General features: G+C 37.2%; 2 protein-coding genes across 2 annotated transcripts; both read right to left on the minus strand.

Annotated features, from left to right (window-relative positions):
• Positions 1-1,483: 1,483 nt before the first annotated feature.
• LOC110379880 (facilitated trehalose transporter Tret1) lies at positions 1,484-3,296 on the minus strand. The gene is made up of 4 exons (XM_064039277.1): positions 3,273-3,296; positions 2,906-3,071; positions 1,795-2,763; positions 1,484-1,605 (listed from the first exon to the last, which is right to left on the minus strand). The coding sequence occupies exons 1-4, from the start codon at positions 3,294-3,296 to the stop codon at positions 1,484-1,486; spliced, it is 1,281 nt and encodes a 426-aa protein (XP_063895347.1).
• Positions 3,297-4,250: 954 nt separating this feature from the next.
• Positions 4,251-6,628, minus strand: LOC110379881 (uncharacterized). The gene is made up of 4 exons (XM_049849029.2): positions 6,508-6,628; positions 5,952-6,147; positions 5,298-5,515; positions 4,251-4,960 (listed from the first exon to the last, which is right to left on the minus strand). Exons 1-4 carry the CDS (start codon positions 6,623-6,625, stop codon positions 4,251-4,253), a joined length of 1,242 nt encoding a protein of 413 aa, XP_049704986.2. The 5' UTR covers positions 6,626-6,628.
• Between the last annotated feature and the right edge of the window lie 3,184 nt (positions 6,629-9,812).

A 9,812-nucleotide genomic window follows, 5' to 3' on the forward strand; every position in this document is an offset into this window, starting at 1 on the left:
ATTACAGGCTACGGCGGCTGTTCTCGTGTAAGGAGATAAGCCAACTGCGCAGGACATATTATAGTGCACAAGCTTTGCGCGGACACAGGTGCACTCCCTCTTCTTTTAAACTCCTTTAAAAGTTTCTCCTACCGATATATCCTTTAGGGGTTGCCACATATAAATAATACTTGTCGTTCACATTGATGAATAAAATATGTTATGTGCTTTTTGCAGCTACGTAAATGTATGTAGCTTAAAATAAAAAAGCATATAACAAAAAAAACCAGCACAAAGTCATCTCCACAGGTTTCCTCGACACGTATTCTAAACAAAGATTCCTGAGTCCCGGCGGCTACAAATGTAAGTACAACAATAACACCTGATACTCAACACCTCGCCGAGATTGCTCATAACGTGCTGATAGCAATACATGGGTCTTATTACACATTTTATATTCTATTGGGAGTTAGAGAAATAGAAAAGAATTTAACATCGTTTTATGAGGCCTAGTGGGTAAAGCACCAACCACTCATGATGAGTATGTGAGATCGATTCGTCAGACCAATGCAACTTTGTTTGTCTGAACTTTCAAACTTGGACACGATTTGGAGTAAAAGTTATAGCTATCTAAATATTATATAAGTTGCGTGCACGAGTAGCGAATTACTGTTTTACGGTATTACTTTATTATCATTAGGATTACTCACTGAAAATTACTGTTTCATAATTTAGATTCAGTACAAATTACGTAAATTACAAAATTACTAATTACAAAGGTTCTGATAGAATAATTAAAACTACAATCAACAGGCGCACAAAAGATTTTAGCGAAACCTTTCCTTGAAACGATAATTTAATTAAATTAGTTAACTTTTAACTACGTTAGACGTAACTTCTTTGCTTAAATACTATTATTTAAACTGTTCTACATTATTTTTTAGCTTTGTCTTTTAGAACTTTAGTCGTATTTTAATTTCTAGTTTTTCGTTTACTTGGTTAAATATTTAATCTGTTTTATGGCCACCTTTTTTGGTAAATCTTTCCATTTTCTTTTGTCAAGGTTCAAGAACAGGTTACTTTTACGTGTATAGGCATTTTATTTTTGTAGCTAGCCTAAGTTTTAAATTCTTTGGTACGCTCTAAGTGGGCGATGAAGAGTTTTTCGATGCTTTGTAATTATTAATACTTTTAAATGATAAAGCTCCAATTAACTATCACCTATCTAAAATCAATGGCCCAGTCCCGACCAAGGTATTTCGAGTACTAAATAACCCTTAATTGGTCGGTCCCGGCACCACACCCCTTCGTTATCCTTTCGTGGGTCTTTTGGTCCCTTTCATTTAAAATATACCTGTTTAAGTATCCAGTTTCAGTATTGTTTTGTTTAGCTTTGGTAAATAATTTCAGAAAACTTAATAGTATAAAAACTATATCGCAGTTTCAGCTTTACAAGATTTTCTATCATTGCGATAAAACCAAAAAACATAAAATTCTTAATTCTCTATTTGACAGCCAAAAAATTACTATTAACACCAGTACTCAACTCAAATCCATTGTCACCTTTAGGCACTTTTATATCTAAAAACTCCAGTTCAATATTCTGTAGCGTCCTATCCTTGGTTTCTGGCAAAATATGGTACAAACACAATAAACACATAACAGCTACTATTAGATAAACTGCAAAAGTCCCATGGGTATCTAAAACATCAAGCATTATTGACGTCGATTTCATCAAAACCATGCTAGATAAAGAATAGAAAATACCTAAAACGCTGGTTCCCAAACCCTTGTATTCTATGGGAAATAATTCACCTTTCAACACCATAGAAACTGGTATGACACCTACGTAACATACTATGTTATAGATAATTAACAATATAGGTGTCAACCAAGTCTTATTAATGATCTTTTCTTGTACCAATAAATGGAAAAAACAAACTAAGCTTAACAGCATACATGCTATGGTTCCAGTACCCAGTAACAAAGTCCGTCTTTTACAAATTCTGACAATATAACTTGATGTCAGAACCGCTACAATTTTCAAGGTATCCAATCCTATTGTGTAGTAATACGCTTTAGATTGTTCTCCTGTCAACGATATCATGATTTGCACCACATACGCCAACAAATAATGTCTACCACACACTTGGGTCAAAATTATGATTATTAAAACTACTGTGAATGGTTTCCGAAACTCTCTGGTCTTCATCGCTTGTAGATTCCTTAGCAACACTCCTGATGTTGTAGATTTCTTTATATTTTTTAACTCTTGTTGCGCTGATATCAACTCTTGTACTTCTCTTTTCGATTCTGTCCCTTTGCCTCTTATCAACTCGAATGACGAAACGCATTCGTCATAACGCCCTTTATAAGCCAACCACGAAGGGCTTTCTGGCCAAACTATAGTGCCTAAAGCGGCTAAAGCTGGTGGGATTGAAGCTAACCAAGCCATCAGTCTCCAGGATACTGTAAATCCATATCCATGGCAGATCAGTTCTCCAACGCTTGTAGCAGTAATCTTGAAGATGATGAAGAATCCTCTTCGTTTGGGATGGCTGTATTCACCAGCTAATATACTGCAGATGTACAGACCTCCGAATGAAAGGCCCTGGATGGCTCTGCCGGTGATGAGAAGAGGAACGTTTGGAGACAGAGCGATGATGATCCATCCGGAGAGTATGATGAGGTTCATGGTAACGTTGATGAAGCGTCTGCCATAGATCTGCATCAGCGGTGGGAGGATGAGGAAACCTATGCCACCTGTCATGCTGTATGCAGCAGCTGGAAATAAAATCACATTTTGTAAGTACTTGTTTTTTAATATCGCGACAATGATGTTGCTAGTAAGGATATTTCTATACACAAAGATAGATGGTGTTATCATAAACATACAAAAAAAATTGGTAAATATTTTACTACATACCAATCCAAGACGCTTCATCTTTACTGGCATGCACTTCTGTACCATCACTGGTGTTACGAGTGATGGCTGGAGTCAGGATTGCAGGATAGGACAGCACGAAGCCAATAGCCAGGTGGTGGAAAATCAGCGGTACCATCACACACCACTGGAAAGTTGTTTTATTCTCCTTTATACAGAACATTATTTAGCTACACTTTAAAAAACTCCTCATATTGTTTGCCCCTTATTTATTTACATACAAACTCACGCCTAAGGCGACACCTATGAAACAGCATTGTGTTCAATCCTTTCTTTTTATGGGAGGAGATCTTTGACCAGCCAAGGGACAAATGGTTTCACCATGATGTAAAATAAATAAAAAACTTACTTCTCGTACTAAAAGAGCTACCATTTCACTCAACAATTCCGCGTCCATAGAAACAAACCAATTCAACTGACAACAATACACGAGTAGACGTGATACTAATGTTATCTTTGACTGCTACTTTATGCAAATAGTTGTAATCTTGTATAACGATTACAACGAAAAAAATACACTGACCCAATTACAACGTGTTTTGTTATTGTAAAACCGACATAGAGTAAATATCATTAGGTCTTACATACATATATGTATACTAGTATAATATTAAGCATATGATTACAATGGAATCATCCTACTCAACGTTACCACACTATTCAATTGTCCATTCTATATCCACCCTACTACGTCTTGTAACAATAGAATATTGTTACAGACTGCTTCCCCCCAGTCTTCATAATACTAGCATTCATATCAACCCTGTCCCTTTCAACATTGATCTGACCTTTAGACTTTAGAAATAATAGAAATCATCTCAACAATACCCGGAATACTTTTTAACGCTAACAAAAAAAGTCCGGCGTTCAAAGTCGAACAATACAAAACATATAAAGCAACCATTCATTACAATTGGAATGAGTCCATTGAGACCAGTCTCAGGGGATCAGGGTGAGCTCAAATATTGATACGTAGCCAGCCATTGTTGGCGGCTGCCCGAATCTGTCCCTTTGAACTCGCTCCTATTGAGAATGTTTGATCTTTTATCCCAACCGTCAAATTTTCAGTTGCATTCCGAACAATGCTTTGGGATTTTCCGCTTTCCCGTTGGTTTTTTCAGAGCCTGACATAATTGAGATAACACAATTGAAATACCTATAAAAAAATATGTTATGTATAGGTATATCAGAGTATTAAATAAAACAATCACTGTCTACATAAACATTTTAATTTGATCATCTAACCGTGAAATTAATTCTAGTAATAATTTGCTACTAAACAATCTACAGGTAACAAGTGCTTAATTTTGTAATATGCTACTCTTCCTTATGCCATAGAAGACCTAAGGGCTGTGTAAGCCGAATAGGTTCCCCTAATAGTCCCCATGAGCAAAACAAAGTTCATCGTCGTCATGCCACCGGCAGATATGGACGGCGTCCTCTGGGAGGCCTGAAGCATTATGAGGATCAACTTCATGTTCCTCTTATCAAAGTTCTCCCATCGGCAGCTGTACACAGCCTTCTCAAAGACATCTCCTGCATCCATTACCCTCTGACCAATAAAACAGTCGATCCCAACCTGCATGAAAGCATAAGGCAACTGCAACAGTGTGTTTTCCAGTCCTCCTAGCAGTTCCGATATCACTCCTAGGATTAAAAGAGAGAATCCAACTGCAAAGAGCCCTCTGCACACATCTTCTATCTGGTTCAAAAGAGTTTTTATGGTAGCATGTCGTCTCACGATGTCTTTAAGAGTGTTGAATACATGATCGTTCATTATTTTACTTTTCCTTTCAAAGTTGGAGTGGTCATTATCATTATCATCAGTTTTAGCGATGCTTTCATAGTGTTCTTTTGCGTCTGTCCATATATGCATGACTTCATCGCCGAGGGTTAGTATCTGGGACTCGGCATAGCCGATAATAACTACTAGATAGCAAGTGACATTGGCTGAAATATAGCATATTGTGTAAACACTACCTGCCATCATAGCCCAAGCTATTTCGTAGTTCGGTGACTCAAACATTGGCTCCAATCCTGTGAACAAGAACGTTCCTATCGTTTTATTTGCTTAATCGTTTTAACTCTTCAAACTTTCACGTAAAATATGTATGTATGAGAATCTCATTAGACCTAGTCAGCCTTAATAAAATTTATGTTGCCCTTTGGGCTAGCCAAATGTACAATTACAATACACAAGTAACAATTACAATTCGCTGTTTGTTTTCTTTTTCGCAAATAATGAGTCATCATCATAATATGATGCCGTATGCCGTGGTATGCCAAGGCTTATTGCCTTCTCCTCTCTACGGCTAATCCTAGAACTTAACAAATACTTACTTTTTAGTTGTGATAGCACACAGAACCAAATTACCATAAATAATGAGCAGATCCTCATTCAAATGCCTCCCAGGCCTGGCCAGCGGGCTGAAGATGTAGAGAGACCCGTTACCCATGAGGATGCCCCAGTAGATGAGAGCGCGCATCTTCACGTTTCGCATGTAACGCAAGACGTTCCGCGACACGCGGCTACCAGGGGCGATACGAGCGTCGAACTCCAGGAACGAGTCTGTTAGCGCGCGGAACTTGTCACTGAAAGGGATAATACAGATAAAGATGAGAATGTTAAGAACGACAAAATTATGACCTTTCAATTCTATTAGGCTTAGAAAGGGTGCTTGCAAATTTGGAGGAAGCCATCCGAGGCGCATTGAAAGATATGCAATTGTGCATTATATGCACACAGTATGCATTGTAGACCTTGAAAAGATTTGACGATAAATGTGAACCAAATACACAATAAGCTTCTTCTGTTATCAATTCAGTGAACTACCCTTCAATTAAAGTCATTATCATAATTCTTTGCTATCGTCCCACTACGGGGCACAGGCCTCCTTACACACAAAGAAGGATTTACTGTTAATCACTACGCTTGCTATTGCCATGTATTAACAATTACTGAAATTACCACCACGCCAATGTGTGTTGGTGATTTCAATAATTGGTCATCAATTTCTTCAAATCTCACATATACAGATACATATACAGCAGCTTAACGATCCCGATCAGGCTGGACACCCCTAGAGAGATGACTACCATGGCAGCCACCATGTCTCCTGTCTCCTTGGTCCTCACGCAGACGAACCATACCATGCAGACCTGGTACACGTAGAAGTACGTCAGGAGACCCACCGTCACGATTATGTAGAAGATGAGGGGGATTGCTGGGGGTGGAGAAAGGTGATAAAAGGATTAATTTTACTAAATCTTCCTGAATAGTATGCATTTCATAGCATTGATTCATTTTCGGCACATGCATGGGTATTTGGTATGAGTATTGATGGAATTTCTGCCTGTGGCAATAAATTTTTATTTCAGCCTCTCATACGACGTTTTTCTAGCCATATCCTATTCATCCTTAGAGTTCTACAACACTAGACTAAAATGACAATAATGGCTAACGATCCCATTTAGTAACTTAGCATTAATGTCTTAAAATTCGTGTCACACGTTTACATCAATCATTTTCTCATTAAACTTCATATTTTAAGACCCCTTTTTTTATTAGAAGGATATAACCTTACCTTTCCTGTTTTTGCCATAAATGTTGACTGTGAGCACCTTCAGGAGCACGGAGACGTTCCACAGCATGGTGGGCAGGTCACAGTACTCCAGACCAAACTTACGGATGTAACGCCACATCTCGTCCACAGCTAGACAACAAGTTACCATCAAAATTATCATCTGCCTAGCTTTTTGACTATGTGGGGGTTGCACGGTTCCAAAAAGTTAGTCTCATGGAGAAAAGTTGGCATGAAACTCCATTGACACTCTTTTAAAAAGAAGTAATATGCATAGTCTAACCAGATACTGGATACAGCTTAGTAATAGTGTGTTACATGGAGTGAATACCCATCTGACCTCCTCGTCCCAGTTACACGAGCTACCCTTGGTAAGACGGGTTGTCAGACTCATGATTATTTTTGTAGATTGTAAATCAGCTCTTATTTATTGTAGTAAGTGAATCAAGATAATTAATGAAAAGTTTTTTAATTAATCTCAAAGAGCTCGATTTAATAACTAGGATATTAAATTTAAAATTAATAAAGCTTAAAAAGTTACCGTTTATAATTTGTATAATGTTCGATAAGTTTTCCTGTAACTAAAACAAGTTGTCCTTATTGAAATATTTCAGTTTATATTCCCTTTCAATGGTAAATAATAAACAATTAAGTAGTTAACGTGTCTGAATTCTATGAAAACAGTAATTAACACTATGTTCCAATATGGCTTGAAAAGTAAAATGCACATAAATATAGGAGAGCGTCCACACAAATACAAAACACAACTTTAGAATGAATCGCACGAAAATTAAAATAGGTAAGTAATTGTAAGGATTATATCCTAGGTCCATAGGTCCTTTACATATTTAACTTACTTTGACAAACTTATTCAGGTACGTGTATTGTTCTGAAAAACACTAAAAGACTACAATTCATGAAATAGCTATAGAAGCTGGCAGGCACCGACTTTTAGATCAAGTCAGAAGTTTATTTTTTTCCCTCTTAGTCTTACTTTTTGAAGTCGTTTTTATTTTTCAATTATTGATCATAAAATGTAACATCCTACCTTCAAAATTCACAAAAAATCAATATCTCCCAATATGAAAAGAGGTTTTCCCATAGTAAAACCAACACATCGTTAGTATGAATCGTTCCTAACATTAATTGCTAACTGTAGCCAATAATTATGTCATTGTAAGAGGTGTCACAATTTAATACATCAGCCATGCATTTACGAATTTCCCGAATGCAAGTAATTAAAGGTTAGGACAGTCAGACAATGTAGTTTAGTCGTTGATACAATAAATGGTGACAGAATTCGTGTACGAATGACACGTAAATTAACTGCAATTTCCACGAAGTGGTCATCAGATATGTATGTAAATGCTTCTGGTTATGATTCAGATTGTACAATAGAATTGAGTGTATCAATAGTTCGTGTCAATGCAATTCTGAACTTTAGTTAGCCATTGTTTTTGCCATGTTTTACATGGATGACTGCCTATCCGACCTATTCAACTCGGTTATTTGGGAAGCTTCTTGGTAGGACTGGTTATCAGACTTTCTGCCTTCTGACGGATCGTAACGACTGCTAGAGATGTACAAACTACAGCGGGGACCAACTTAACACGCCTTCAGAAACAATGGAAGAAAGTGTCATGACACAATGGTCACTCTTCCGTAGACCGACCGTGAGCCTTGCTTAATTATCATCATGATTAATCGACCCGTGCAACTGCTACTTTGCCAACAGCTCCTCATTCTTAAACGCCTGTAATCTTCACTCTCTGTACCAAATATGACAATAAAATGATGTCCTCCTAGCCGATTATCGGCTACGGCGGCTGTTCTCATGTAAGGAGATTAGCCAACTACGCAGGACATATTATAGTGCACGAGCATTTGCGCAGACACAGGTGCACTCACTATTCCTTCACTCTCATAGCCCGATGGGACGGTAATCCGACACGACCGGAGAGAGATCAGGCGCAGGACCGACATTTACGTGCTCTCCGATGCACGGGTGTATCAATCACCAGTTTCCAGGCTCCGGGCTGCTTTGTGAAAGTCTTCTAAAACCCACAAAGCGATTTCGGCCCGACTCGGGAATCGAACCCGAGACCTCGTGCTCAGCAGCCGCACTTGCGACAGCTAGACCAACGAGGCAGTTAAACATAGTACAAGACAATAAAATATAGTACCCTCTTCACATACGGATATTTCATTCTAGACAGAAGTTAGGCTCCAATATCCAAACCATTTATCCCGTTTGTTCGTTAGTTTCCATTCACCAGCGAAAGCCGTATATTAATTTAAATCTTTGGGCCTGTGTACTGCAACAAAGCATACGTAGCTAAATAATATACAGCGTGCCAACAATACTCCAATTAACTGGCAGTAGGTTAACTAAACGAAATACATAAGTACATACAGAAAATGGCATGTTTTGAGAGCATACTGCTAAACAATTGCTTCTTTGAATTAACTCAAATATTGCTTTATTCTCTAAACATGAGCCATTAATTTTGTGCTTCAATTCTAAACCAAGCAAAAATGGTTTTCTCGAGTAATTTTCTTTTTTGCCTGTTTATTTTTATCCTAAATGATTTTCCAAATGATCCTAAAGTTGTAAATCTTAATTGATTGTATCCTAAATTTTGCAATTTGTATCAAATTGAAAGAAATCATTGACTGATGGCTTTTTTATTTTATTTTTTTACGAAAGAAATGCTTCATTTGCTTTTGCTTCATTGAAATATACATAGTTCATTCACCTTCTGTATTTATTTTCTACAGTTCACAAAGCCAGTTTCGAGTAAATACTGTAGTTTGGTGTTTCGATTAATTCCATGTTTGTTTGTTAGGCATCGATGTTGCGATGCATCCGATTGTTTGTCTAATCGATTCAAAAGTTATTAAGCTCGAGTCGAACCAGTGCAGTAAGCCTTTACAAATGCGGACCGTGGTTATAACTATGTATTGTATTATTTGATTCTATGTAGTTCACTGATATTAATATCATTGAACTTATTGTTTAGGTTCTATTGTAAATTAATTGAATATGAACATTACAGGTTTTCAGCTTTCGAGTTTTGGACCCTACATGACTGTTCCTGGAAATAAATGCCGAAACCAATTCATGGTTCATCATCACCAATTCAATATCTATCTCCTTGAGCAATTCTATTGTCAATCATCAAACCAGGCTAAATAAAACACTTTTTCATTTTTGTCACTTCTTTATTGACACTATTAAGTTCTAAAATCTATTATGTACCTATTCTATTAAATTCTAATGAACTACGCCTAAAACCTACTGTACCAAA

This window comes from Helicoverpa armigera, chromosome 18 (genome assembly GCF_030705265.1).
Source record: "Helicoverpa armigera isolate CAAS_96S chromosome 18, ASM3070526v1, whole genome shotgun sequence".
NCBI lineage: Eukaryota > Metazoa > Arthropoda > Insecta > Lepidoptera > Noctuidae > Helicoverpa > Helicoverpa armigera.

Excerpts from the sequence above, each read along its gene's own strand:
- LOC110379880 (XM_064039277.1), bottom strand. The coding sequence starts at position 3,296 with ATGGTAGCTCTTTTAGTACGAGAA. Across the intron at positions 3,072-3,272 it reads TAGCTCTTTTAGTACGAGAA|GAGAATAAAACAACTTTCCA; the intron begins GTAAGTTTTTTA and ends TTCTGTATAAAG. Across the intron at positions 2,764-2,905 it reads AGATGAAGCGTCTTGGATTG|CTGCTGCATACAGCATGACA; the intron begins GTATGTAGTAAA and ends TTTTATTTCCAG.
- LOC110379881 (XM_049849029.2), bottom strand. The coding sequence starts at position 6,625 with ATGTGGCGTTACATCCGTAAGTTTGGTCTGGAGTACTGTGACCTGCCC. Across the intron at positions 6,148-6,507 it reads TTATGGCAAAAACAGGAAAG|CAATCCCCCTCATCTTCTAC; the intron begins GTAAGGTTATAT and ends CTCCACCCCCAG. Across the intron at positions 4,961-5,297 it reads GGATCTGCTCATTATTTATG|GATTGGAGCCAATGTTTGAG; the intron begins GTAATTTGGTTC and ends TCTTGTTCACAG.